The sequence below is a fragment of the Xenopus laevis genome, chromosome 9_10L (genome assembly GCF_017654675.1).
Source record: "Xenopus laevis strain J_2021 chromosome 9_10L, Xenopus_laevis_v10.1, whole genome shotgun sequence".
Classification (NCBI taxonomy): Eukaryota; Metazoa; Chordata; class Amphibia; order Anura; family Pipidae; genus Xenopus; species Xenopus laevis.
The window spans coordinates 46,964,838-46,978,449 of NC_054387.1; the positions used below are offsets into that span (position 1 = coordinate 46,964,838).

Sequence of the window (13,612 nt, forward strand, 5' to 3'; positions counted from 1 at the left end):
TCTTTTCAACACTTTATTGACAGAGCAAATGCAACATAAATGAAGTCACACGGCAAACAGATATTACCGCTGAGGAAACAAATCAGGGAAACTGTTAGCAAATATAATCAAAAGACAACAAGGCAACACTTTTATTCAGAAACTTAAAATACCCATGGGGTGGGCGCGCGATACATAAGACATTGCCACATTAATGACAACACATTTCAAAACACTTTACCAATGAGTTTCTGACTCTCCTGAGGCCGGTCTCCGATTTCTTCAGGAAGCCCATCTGAACAAACTCACTGTCCAAGATAGGGAAATTTTAGATGCACCTATTACTGAAACAGAAGTCTCAATGACCATCACAAAATTTAAAAATGGTAAATCCCCTGGTCCAGATGGATTAGGGGGGGAATTTTATAAGCTATTACTACCAGAAAAGGCACCACTGCTTACGTCACTATATAACGACATATTACAAGGTAATCCACTATGGGACAAAGCGGCTGATGCCAGAATTATTTTATGACATAAGGATTCATACTGATTCATCTTCATACAGACCAATATCACTGTTAAATAAAGATCTTAAAATTATGGCTCATATATTACAAAAAAATCTCCCTTCTATACTCACCTCTAATCAGAAGGGCTTCCTCAAGGATAGGCATCTGGTTCATGCTATCAGACAGGCTATTGCCACAATCTATCAGTGTAACCTAGAAAAAAGAAGACAAGGATTATTGCTAAACTTAGATGCAGATAAGACGTACGATAGGATTTCACATCCAACATTTTGGAATCCATATGCTTAATCTTTTCAAAGCCTTATATGATACTCCTCAGACTTTTAATGGTTACAATTCGGATTAATTTGAAATTCAACAAGGGACTAGGCAAGGCTGCCCCCTCTCACCTTTATTATTCAACAATGCTTTGGACCCCCTAATAAAACATTTACTTTTAAACAAAACATTTGCAGGCATACCCCTTGGACACATAAGACATAAGATAACAGCCTTTGCGGATATTTTATTAATCAGCCTCAAATAGAACTAGCTACAATTCTGGAAACTATACAGGTTTTCAGCACTTTCACAGGCTTCCGGATCAATCTAAATAAATCTGAAGCACTGGAACTCGGAAACCAAGGGAATACAATAAATAGAAACACTGATTTCCCCTTCAAGAAGGTGCAATCTCACATAACGTATTTAGGTATTAAACTAGCGAAGAAACATACAGAGATATACCCACTTAATATTCGACATACTATTGACAATATTCAACAAGATCTTAAAAAATGGGACACACTAAACTTAACCTTTTTGGGGAGGATTCACCTGATCAAAATTATCTAATTTCCTAAACTACTCTATCAATTACAAATGCTGCCTTACAGCATAAAACCATCAGATTACAAAAGGTTACTTAAAATGCTAGGAAGTTTTATCTGGAAACAGAGACGTCCAAGGATAAGTCTGTTCAAGTTGCAACAGACCAAAGCCTTGGGTGGGGTTAACTTTCCAAATATTCGGGAATATAATGAGGCAACGTTACTACGCTTTGCAGGGGACTGGCTATACAATAGAAATATATACACCTCAACAGAACTTGATCAACTCTTAACAGGAGATATATCCCTCAACTTTCTTCTGCATTCTCCATTAAAAGATATTCCCCGGGATATCTATGAACATCCCCTGTTTATAGACACTTATAGAACATGGAGCTCAGTAAAACGCAGATTTAAACTGACACCTTGTTACTCCACTTATTTTACCTGGCTTGGTAATCCAACATTTCCTATGGGGAAAAATAATAAAACTCTAGCGGAATGGCATAACCAAAATCTGAAAACAGTTAGACATCACCAGTGACACCTTTACTGTATTAACTAGGGAAAAGATAATTCAGAAATTCCCATTTTTGGTGAATGATTATATGCTGCTGAGCCAAATTATCCATTACGCTACAAAAGTGTTAAGATATCTTTCTCAGGCAGATAAAGATAATTCATTAAATGCATTGTGGCCCAGACATAATGCAGATAAAACTACATCTCCGATTTATCGTACCATTAGGACCACATTATCAAACACCAGATCCCTTTCTACTCAAATGGACCTCTGTAATCCCACAAATGGATGCCTCCCAAATACTTCAATACCATGCAAAAACAATGCAAGCTATCTCTGTCAGCAAATATCAAGAAATGGCTCTACAGGTAGTACTGCATAGCTCTTACCTTACCCCACTTAGGAGACATCACATGGGTACTCTAAACTCAGATAACTGTTTGAGACGTCTTCAATCCCGGGCTGACCTCATGCATTGTCTTTGGCTATGCCCTAGTATTCAACAATTGTGGGGGGAAAGTTCAGGAATACTGGAAATCTCTAACGCAACAAACAATGACTCAAAGACATTTAGCCGAAAGGTTAATGGCTGCAAATAGGAAAACCATTCTACATCATTGGCTTTCTTCATCCACACCCCCACTATCTCTGGTCAAACAAAAACTCCACCATATTTTCCATATGGATTGGGTGGAATCCACTACAAACAAAGAACAATTCACTGACAAGTTCTTCTCAACATGGATGAGTTACATACAATTGCTCCCAATACATATGAGACATCTTACATTCTATACATTTAGACATACTACATGGTAGTATTTATTACTACCACGTACTTAACAATACTATTGTCCAAGAAACAGACCAATACCTGTATATTCAAAATCTACATCAACCACAGGAACAGAGGCCCAGGAGCCACCATATAAATCAGATTTTAAGAACAAGGTATTATTAATCACCTACTTCAAAATATGTATGAGGGAAATAATGTTGTGCAGCATAATGTTTTATGTTTTAAAATTAACAGTTAACAGGACGCTAGTATTCTTCTATTATTAATGTATGCTGAAAACATACTGGTAAAGGAATCCATTTATCTTTTTCTTTTGTATTTCCAAATTCCTTTGTATTTTAATTTTATTTTGTTTGTTATAGAAAATTAAATAAAAACATGTATTAATAAAAAAAATGTGCTGATGATATAGGCATTCCATGTGAGCAGTGTCTGTTCCACTGCTTGGGGAAGTCAAGTTATATATCTATGCTATATGTCAGTCATGCTGACAAACTTTCGCATATCATATTTGTACTCTGTTACACCACATATTCACGATTAAGAACAGCCCAACTACTATTATAGATAGAGGCCATAACTACAAAACTTTGAACCAGGTTGAGGTTATATTTAAGGGGTTGCTCAACTTCCAAGACTTTTTTCAGTTCAGTTGGTTTCAGATTGTTCGTCAGAAATAGATATTTTTAGAAAATTACTCTCTATTTTCTATGTATTTTTCACCTTCTAAAGCAGCCCGGGGGGGGGGTCACCGGCCCTCTAAACTGTTCTACATTGATACATTTAGTGGATACATTTCTTATCTTTGTCCCTGCTGAGCAGAATCACTGGGTGGCAGTTAAAATTGATACAATAGTTGCTAATACTCCAGAGATGCTGCTGAGAAACGTATTAACTAAATGTTGCAAAATTGTAATCGTTCAGAGTCTGCACCTGAATTACTGAAGACTGAAGCACCACAGACTTAACTTAGATTTTGGAAAAACTGTAAAAAAACAAACAAAAAAAAAAAAAAGTTTATTTCTGCTAAACAACCTGAAAACAATAGAAGTGGAAAAAAAAAAGTGTTTGGAAGGTGAACCACCCCTTTAAATACCTGATGTTGATAAAAACGATGTCCAGTTTAAAGCAATGCAAACTTCTGCTGAAAGGAAAGAGGGCATGCACCCCTACAGAACAGCACATTTACTGCACGGCATCTTTAACAACGACGACGAAACAACAACACAGATGTTTGTAGTTTTGGTACAACTTTATTTAACATGTTAAAATAAACATTACTGCAACAACAAACTCACCAGACTGTGCCAAAATGTGTATTTTTCAAGATGGCTGAAATTGCTCCAAATAAGTCACTGTTTGAAGACATATAGAAGCAGAATATTTAAATATATGATTTTGTTGTTCTTCCCATCATAAAGTACTCATGTTACTATCCCATGAAAGGCAGGCACCTCCTCCCAGATGTATAAATACAAATATACAGAGAAGGAATGTTCTGGGCACACAATAAGCTATACCCTCATACTGTACTGTCTAAGGGAATCAATATGTCACCTCCTCCCATAGGTATAAATACAAATATACAGAGAAGGAATGTTCTGGGCACACAATAAGATTTACCCTCATACTGAGCTAATCCCAGCAGCAGCAGCAGCAGCAGAACACAAGAACAGCTGGTCAGACAGCACATCAGCAGAATAGAAAGCCATAGGGGCAAATTCACTAAGATGTGAAGTTGCGCCAGGCGCGACTTCGCCGCACTTCGCCAGGCGTAGTTTCGTCAACGCTTCGCAAATTCACTAAAATCCGAAGTTGCGCACAGGGGTAGCGTATGGTTGTGGAGTTGCGCTAGCGTTGTTTCGCTATATAAAGCGAAGTTGCGCTAGCGAAGGCTAATTTGCATACGGCGCAAAATTCAAATTTCAATGGAGGAACGCGTATCTGCACTACAAATGCCTAGAAAACCTTCAAATCTTCAAATAAAATTTTTATTTTGCCCTACACATGTGCCCACTGTCTAGGTAAGTTGCCATGAGTCAGGAAAAGTAGGGGGGGGAGGAAGGGGAGCCCCAAAAAATTTTCGATCTTTTTCAGCCTATCAGCCATCATGTAGAAAACACGCCAGCGTTTTTTGTGACTTAGAAAAAATTTTGACTTTTTTTGAAACAATCCCTATCTACTCTATTGCGCTTCGCCATGTCTGAGGTGGCGAAGGAAGTCTAGCGTAAAAGGTAGCGTTCGCTACACTGCGCAAGTTAGTGAATTTGCGTAGTTTCGTTGCTAGCGAAGATTCGCCTGGCGTAAGGTTGCCAAGTAACACTAGCGAAACTACGCCAGCGTTCGTTAGTGAATTTGCGCAGTAGCGAAAATGCCAAACGCTAGCGAATTAACGCTAGTGTTCGGCGCTTCGCGCCTTAGTGAATTTGCCCCAAAGAGAGGACCGAGGGAGTGATCATCAATCAAACTGCTGGCACATCCTCCAGAAAGACGATCCGATCGGCTGTGAAGTCTTGATGCAGAGAGAAGACTGACGTCACTGAATAAGCACCACCCACCGGAAGGAGAGAATCAATCTGCAGCGTGAGCGGAAGAAGCAAGCAAACCGGAAAGAGCCGAAGGGGACAACTGCTTCCCCCTCCGCCGCTCCGGAAACTGCAGAGAAAACCCGGAAGTAGCAAGGAAGATCGGGACATCTTCACCTGCTATCCGGGACAGGCAGGTAAAATCGGGACTGTCCCGCCTAATGCAGGACACTTGTCAGGTATCCGTGAGTAGAGACAAAAACACCCAGCCTAATAATAAAAGCCGCCCCCAAGACCATCAGGAGAATATATACCTTCTGTCTAATTTGTCAAACCGCAGTAAAAACGCCGTTCCCAGGTTCATTCTGCCCTTCTTCCTGTTACCTTCGTCAGGGCAGAAGTGACGTCACGCTGCTGTGCTGCTCATTGCCTTGTTTGTGTCCTCCATGCTCCAGACTGCCTTCGGTTCCCTTTCAGCAGAAAACTTTGTCGAGCCAATCGTACTGCCTAGGAATGCATTCATTCCCCCAGGGTCTAACCTGCAGGTAGTCCCCAACTGGCCTTCAAGTCCCTCAGGACCCGGATCTTCTTTCTATACTACCCCATCCTCAGGTAGGACAGGGAAATAACATGCTGGAGGAGGGGTTAAAGGCTGACTAATAATTGTTTTATGCTACCTGTCAGGAGGAACTGGAGTTTAACCCTGTGTGTGCTGGCTGTAGGACCAAATGGAATGCTCATTATTTAGGCTCTCATGGGGCCCTGTACCTCTTTGGCCCCCTGCAGCCGCAGGGTCTGCTTCCTCTGTAGTTACACCCCTGCCTGATATTATATATAGTTATAAATAGTTGCCTTGCAAATTGTATAGTAATCTAGGAGCCCCCATGCTCAGTCTTTGGCCCCAGTCCATGTAGTACTCAGGAACACCTTGCAAGTGTAATGCCCCTGCTACATTGACAGCCTCTTCCCTCCCTGACTGACTGTCACTGCTTAGTGTGCATTTAGTAGGGCGATTGATCTCCATTTGGCGTCATTTGGAGCAGTGTCAGGCTGAGAGGAGTTTTGTTTATTTTTTTTTCTACCACCTTTTTCATTGTAGGACATAAGGGACCACACGTCCATGTGCAGGAGGCCTTATGTGAGTGATCCCCAACCAGTAGCAACATGTTGCTTTCCAACCCCTTGGGTGTTGCTCCCAGTGGCCCCAAAGCAGGTGTTTATTTTTAAATTCCAGGCTCGGAGGCCAGATTTGGTTGCATTAAAACCAGATGTACTATCAAACAGAGCCTCCTGTAGGCTGCCAGTTCATATTGGGGCTACCAAATAGCTTATTTGGAACCCCAGGAACTTTTTTCATGCTTGTGTTGCTGCCCAACTCCTTTTTACATTTCAGTGTGGCTCACGGGTTAAAATAAGGTTGGGGACCCCTGCCTTATATTATAGAATGCAATTTAGAAAGTATAAAATGTAATGTTCCTGTTTCTAGAGTTTCAGTCTGGCAGCTCTGTGATCCAGGTGCATCTAAACTGTTACAATGTGCTTCATTTAATTGACACAATTAGTTGATACATTTCTGAGCAGTATCTGGAAAATTAGCAACTATTGTATCAATTCTTTTTTTTTAAAAAAAAACATGTTTTTATTTGTATGACATAATAAAGTTTGTTTTCATTATGCAGTTTCATACAGAGTAAGAATAATGAATACGGGTTCTACAACTGTTTTTTAACAATATTTTTAACAAGATATAGTAATATTATAAAATTTCCAGCTCAAAATAAAGTATATGATCCTACTTAGGATTTGGTGGGTATATAGCCAATAATCTATTTATTTGATGACTCCTGGAGGGTGCGAAATCCAATCTTTCTTGTTCCTGTAGCCATGTATCTAGGTATTGAGATGACTCCATGATAAGTGGGTGTTCTCTAAGGGTTTCTTCCTCATACCATATTGTTTGTCTAAAGATATAAACCGTTATTTATCTGATGTGTTGTGTAAGTGACGTTATGTATGTTATCCAAGTGTTAAAGAATGTTGTTGTGTTTTGTTATTTTCTGATTATTGCTTCCAACCAATCCATGTGAAATAGGTGATGTAATTTTTGTTTTACTATTGATATAGATGGCGAGTAAGGGATTGTTGTAGTATCGTTTTCCGGGCTGCTGCAGCTAGTCTCCAAATAATGTTTTTCTCTGGCTTTGATAGTTGGGTATAGTTTGTGGTTTTGCTAAATAGTGCCCCTTCAATTTGCGTTTGGATGGGTTTCCCAGCCATCTGCTCACCGTATGTGGTTACTTCTTTCCAGATTGTTTGTAATTTTGAACATGACCAGATATTGTGTATTATATCAGCTCCTGGGGAGCAGCATCTTAGACAGTTATCTGAGGAAAGATTTCCCATTCTGTATCTTCTGTAGTTAAATATGAATTATGAAGTATTTGAAGAGCCATCTCTTGATATCTGCTCGCTGGGAGTAAGTTCATTATTTTCATGTGTTGTTTAAGGATATCTGATTTTGTTGTGTTAAGGTGGCCATACACGGGCCGATAAAAGCTGCCGACAGACCGTGTTGGCAGCTTATTGGCCCGTGTATGGGGCCCCACGACGGGCTTCACCGATCAAGATCTGGCCGAAAGTCGTGAGGCAGAAGAGGAGATTTGACGCTTTTCTGTGACTTATTCACCTTCCTATCAAAGTCCTGGCTGGATTCCTCCAATTGCTATTACTCTGCTGTGTCTCTCTGTAGTTCCACAATCAGTTGTAACTGCTGTCATGTGCAAACATGTTCTAGACACCAAACACTGTAAGAATAAAGCCCCTCCTCTGCCAAGCACACCATCTCCTCCCTCTGAAATTCCTCTGAATTCTTTGAAACCGTGTTTACCTGCAGCGTTTTGGAACTCATTACTATGCTGCATCACCAACTGCACTGCTTGCCTAATTTTTAAGGTCTCTCAAGGGTAAGCTATACTGACACTAACCTGGGCTTCATCTATAGTTGACAGTACAGTATGAGGGTATAGCTTATTGTAAAACATTGCTTCTCTATATATTTGTATTTATACATATGAGATGGAGGTGCCATATTGTTTCCAATGGACAGTACAGTATGAGTGTATAGCTTATTGTGTGCCCAGAACAATCCCTCTCTGTATATTTGTATTTATTCACATGGGAGGGAGGTGCATAATTGTTGGGTCAGGCAATATGTTTTAAAACTATAACCCCAAACCCTACCTTTCTCAGTAGGTGAGCAAAAACTGCTAATCATGTTAAGTGAAATGCTTGGTTCTGATTTATCCTGAGCTTTTGTGCAGCTAGCACTGGGACTGTATGACATATCACCATGGAAACAGATGGTATTGGGCATATGCACAAGGCCTTATATATATTGCATTGCTGCAGCCATTGTAATACTTAATGCTGTATATAAGGACAGAATCAGGGACTATTCTTGGTCTGTTTCATAGCAGTCAAACTAAGTGCCATCTTTATTTATAGCAAAGCCCCAGAGTAAAGTCGACTTTTCAGGGCCCCATTATTTATACTGTTTGACCTTTGGCTGTTGGGTCACACCTTCCAACAGAGCCACCATCAGAAATGTTGGATTCCAATACACATTGTGATCAGCACTGTGGTTGCTTTGTAAGTGCAATCTGGGCCAAAAATGTTTTGAATGAGGAACATCCTGATATCTCTAAATCAAAAATGGGGGGGGCAGCATTGGTATCCTTGCTCCTGTCACCCTCAAATCCTTGTAGAATTACTCTGTCCATGCTCTTTGCCTATTTCTATACTATGTGTATTCCTATGTAATACTCTCACTGTCCTTTTAGTGCTATGTCCTTGCTCCTTCCACCTCTGACCTCTGTGTCTGTACATGACACTTGGCATTTTCTGCCTTGCACAAAACCGATGGTTATATTTAAGTCTTAAATCTCTTTTCTTCTTCTCCCCATGTACCAGTGTGCAGTATAGGCTGTTGTCCCAGCCTTTCTGATCTGCATCCTCAGAACCCCTTCTCCTTTGGTTCATAGATGCCAACGGCATCACCGTGAGACCAACTTCTGTACATGAAATTTCCAGAGTGGCTGGTGTCATGGAGCCGAACGAGAAAATCCAGGTAAGAGCACAGACAGGGCCAAAGATGTTAGCTTCTTAGGCTCATGCCTCACAAGGAGTGGGTTCATAGTTGTATTGCATAATGTAATGTGGTTTTGTTTGTTTTTTTCCCATTTATGCTTAAGGGGTGGTTCACTTTTTTTTCAAAAGGTAGGTCTTATTGTTTTACCAAACACAAAACAACCCAAAACAATTGACAGTTGTGATCAGTTACAATTATGTAGATTTGTTGTTCACCTTAGTTAACTTTTAGTATGGTATAAAATGGCTAATTCAAAGCAACTTTTCTTTTCTTTCCATTTTACAAATGGGGCTGTCTGACCCGATCTAAAAACAGGCTCTGTAAGGCTACAAATTTATTGTTAATGGTACTTTTAATTACTTGTCATTTTCTCAGGCCCTCTCTTATTCATATTCCAGTCTCTTACTCAAATCAGTGCATGGTTGCCAGGGTATTTTGGGCACTAGCAACCAGATTGCTGAAATTACAAACTGGAGAGCTGCTGAATAAAAAGTTAAATAACTCAAAAAAACACTAGTAATAAAAAATGTCTCAGAATATTGCTCCCTAAGTACCTCAGAATATTGCTCCCTAAATTGTACTAAAAGTTAATTTAAAGGTAAACAATCCCTTTAAATTATATGTATATATATATATATTGTTCTTTGATTCAGACAAGATATCACAATATTAATACATTTCTTTGGGTTCCAGTCTCACTTCTAGCCTTAACTCCTCTGTTGTTAGTAAAGCACCACTATGGCTTTTCTTTCTGAGGAAAGCAAATCTCCCCCCTTCTTTACTTGCACCATGTTAGTCCACATATGGGCTACCAAATACCAAGTACAGCCCTTACTGGACACCCCTAGGAACTTTTTTAATGTTTGTATTTTGTGCAATAGTTTTATTCCTCAAACTGTAAGATTTTCAAATGAACAGTTGCTTTTTTAATCTTTTCTATTTGTTTCATTAGTTATTATAATTAACATGTATTTATAGAGAGCCAACATATTGCACAGCGATGTAAAGTAAATGTGTCACATGAATTACATATATAGAACATACAGAGTTACATACATAACGACCAGTACAGAACGTGAGGAAGGCCCTGTGCAGAAGAGCTTACAATCTAAAGGAGAAGGAAATGATACAAAAGGTGTGGGATAGGGCATTATCAGATTGTTCTGCGCTGGTCGACAAAAAGTCAGCCTGTGCCTAACCTTTGCACGCCCTCTCCCAACCTAAAACAAACCCAGTGCACAAACATTACTTATATAGGTCTGTTATCCAGAATGCTCGGGACCTGGGGTTTTCCAGTTAACAGATCTTTCTGTAATTTGGATCTTCAAACCTTAAGTCTATTAGAAAATAATGTAAACATTAAATAAACCAATAAGGATTAATTATATCTTAGTTGGGATCAAGGACATGGTACTGTTTTATTACTACAGAGAAAAGGGGAATCCTTTTTAAAAATTAAGATTTGGATATAATGGAGTCTATGGAAGATGGCCTTTACGTAATTCGGAGCTTTCTGGATAAAGGGTTTCAGGATAATGGATCCCATACCTGTATACCCATGCCTTTAATGTGTCTGAAGGGGTGGAGTAAGTACAAGAACACAAATATTATACAAATAAGCAACATTAGAGGGGAGGAGATGGAATGCAGATGTTACAGGTGGAATCCGGCCATGAACACACTTTGGCCTATGACCCCGCTAAAAAGTGTTGCTTCAGCCTGAATCCTGCCTGCAGGTCCACATGTTTAAGTGTAGCCTCCACAACACTATTGTACATTAGGTTCACTATGGCCTATGGCAAAAAAAGGCTTCCCTGCCTATAGTTTTAGTTACCATGGCTCTTCCCGAGAGCACTGCAGCAATTAAAGTGCCCCAAACACTTCTCTCTTTAAAGGGCAACTGTACTCTATTTATAATCTGAAGTTATTCTAATGATCCATTGACCTGTGTCCATCCAGCTTTTCCTTTGCCTTTTTTTTGGCACAGCTTGATACAAGCTGGTGTATAAAAAAAAAAAGTCAATCCTGTGATTCTCAAGCATGTGCACAGATTAATCTTGAGGAGAGAGCTCTGTAGTGGACAGTGCAGAGTGGCTACTGAGCTATTTCATCTCTTTTCCTTTTGTTATGTTTTCGTATCTCACAGGATGGACTTGGCTCATGTGTGGGACTCACCACCCACCAAGCACTGTCCCGTCTGCAGGAGCAGCTGTCTGTGGAGCTGTCCAACCACCAGAGACAGAGGAAGATCCTTCCGTGGAAGGTCAGAAGGTGTCACCTATTTCATCATTTGTGTCATGTCTAATAATGGACTGTATTCAAAGGAGACATCTGTGCACGTGACCAGGCCTCCAGTCTGTACATTTCCTGGAGCCTTTTTAGGTTTTATAAATAGCCACATTACTTGCTTGTTTCCTAGGAGGAGGTTACACAGATGAGAAAGACACAAGGGTGAATGGTACTTGTGGTGTTTTGACCACAACTGTCTTTCAGACAGAGAACAGTCAATATGCCCCTGTCCACCTTTAACCACTCCTAAAGTTATTTAAAGGACAAGTAAACCTTTAAAATAAGGGAATGTGAAATTGATGAGGGAGCTATTCTAAGCACTTTGCACTTTTGCAATTTACATTGATTATTTATTTTTAATTCCAAGATATTAAGGGATACATGTAATGTTAATATGAATGACTTTTGTTACACCAGTGCCACTTGCTGGTCAGTTTCCCACCATTCTGACCACCAAGTAGTCAAGGAAGTTGTCAGAAGAAAGAGGCTGCTTTGATGTTCTTCTGCTTAGGAAAGACGTGAGAAAGGTTTATAGTTGTTTTTCCTAAGCAGAAGAACAGAGCAGACTTTTTTTCTTTCTCCTGACAACTTCCTTGACTCCTTGGTCAGAATGGTGGGCAACTGACCAACAGGTGGCGCTGTTGTAACAAAATTCATATTAATAGTACAAATGTATGCCTTAAAAGAACAGTAACACCAAAAAATAAGAATGTTTTAAAGTAATGAAAATATCATGTAGTGTTGCCCTGCACTGGTAAAACTGATCTATTTGCTTCAGAAACACTACTATAGTTCATATAAACAAGCTGCTCAGTAGCAATGGTGGAAACTGAAAAAAAAAGGCTATATGGCACATGATAAATAGTGGATAACAGATAACACCATTATGTTCTACAGAGCTTATCTGCTGTGTAACTTTAGCCTTTTCTCCTTTGAATAGCTGCCCCCATTGCTACACAGCAGCTTATTTATATAAACAATAGTAGTGTTTCTGAAGCAAACACATCAGTTTTACCAGTGCAGGGGCAACACTGCATTATATTTTTATTATTTTAAAACAATTTCATTTTTTGATGTTACTGGTTCTTTAATATCTTGGAATAAAAACAAAATAAATAATAAATGCACATTGCAAAAGTGCTTAGAATAGCCCCTCATCAATTTTACATTCACTTTATAGGTTTACTTATCCTTTAATGACAAGTGCCCTGGCCTGCATAAATGCCCTCAAAATGCCTTGTTTTTGCTGCTATAACAGTTAGGCTTCTGAGTATGTGAAAAACATTCTAAAATATCCTGATTATCCTTTCTCACACAGAACTGGAGGAGGAGTTTTTTGTATCACAAAAATCGTTCTTCCTGCTTCCACTGGCCGGGCGCTGCGCTCATGTTGCTCGCAACTTTAATGCTTCTCTTTTGTTTTGGCAGTCAACCACAGGGGAGGTGAGTTTAATAAATAATGAAATACTCTGGAATTAATCATTACTCCTATCTACGGTGACAACACATTTCTTGTGCCGTATGTTAAAGGCACATTTCCCCTCATTGAATGAAAACATTAAAGCTAAAGATGAAATCAAATTTGGGCATGTTCTATGGCTATCTTAGAATAGTTATTTACATTCTATAGTTATACTAGAACTCTGAGTATAAACTAAAATGTGGTGCCCATGATTCGGGGGTGGGCTCAGCTAACTTCAGACTCAACATGGCAGCCAACTGGGAGTCGCAAGCAACTCCTTAAGTTTCTTATAAAACTGCATTGCTTTTAGAGAGGAGATATACCCACCCATGCTCCTTTTTTGAGCACGTCTGCAATTTACATTGATTATGTTTCTTTTAGATTTCACAGTAGTGGCACTTGTTCACTGCTAATATCCTGAATGTGTAACAAGAGCGCCCTCTAGTGCTAGGGCAGGCACTGGACAGAAAATTAATTAGTGCCACGAGACGCTTCCTGCTTCAGTTTTGTTTGATATTTTTGTTACATATATAGCCATTTTAGTCA

The 13,612-nt window shown here is 39.5% G+C and overlaps 1 protein-coding gene and 1 long non-coding RNA gene across 7 annotated transcripts in view; one reads left to right on the top strand and one right to left on the bottom strand.

Moving 5' to 3' along the window:
• LOC121398319 lies at positions 1–5,612 on the bottom strand. Its single transcript, XR_005964243.1, has 4 exons — positions 5,483–5,612; positions 3,942–3,998; positions 623–704; positions 1–323 (listed from the first exon to the last, which is right to left on the bottom strand). It is a non-coding gene; the product is annotated as an uncharacterized LOC121398319 (long non-coding RNA).
• Positions 5,208–13,612, top strand: part of tmem94.L (transmembrane protein 94 L homeolog) — a 27,961-nt gene continuing 19,556 nt past the window's right edge. The window contains exons 1-4 of one of the 6 annotated variants that reach the window (XM_018234226.2): positions 5,208–5,365; positions 9,138–9,294; positions 11,462–11,578; positions 12,923–13,047. In XM_018234226.2, the coding sequence (XP_018089715.1) occupies positions 9,271–9,294; positions 11,462–11,578; positions 12,923–13,047 (266 nt within the window). In that variant the 5' untranslated portion in view covers positions 5,208–5,365; positions 9,138–9,270. 6 annotated transcript variants of the gene reach the window in all.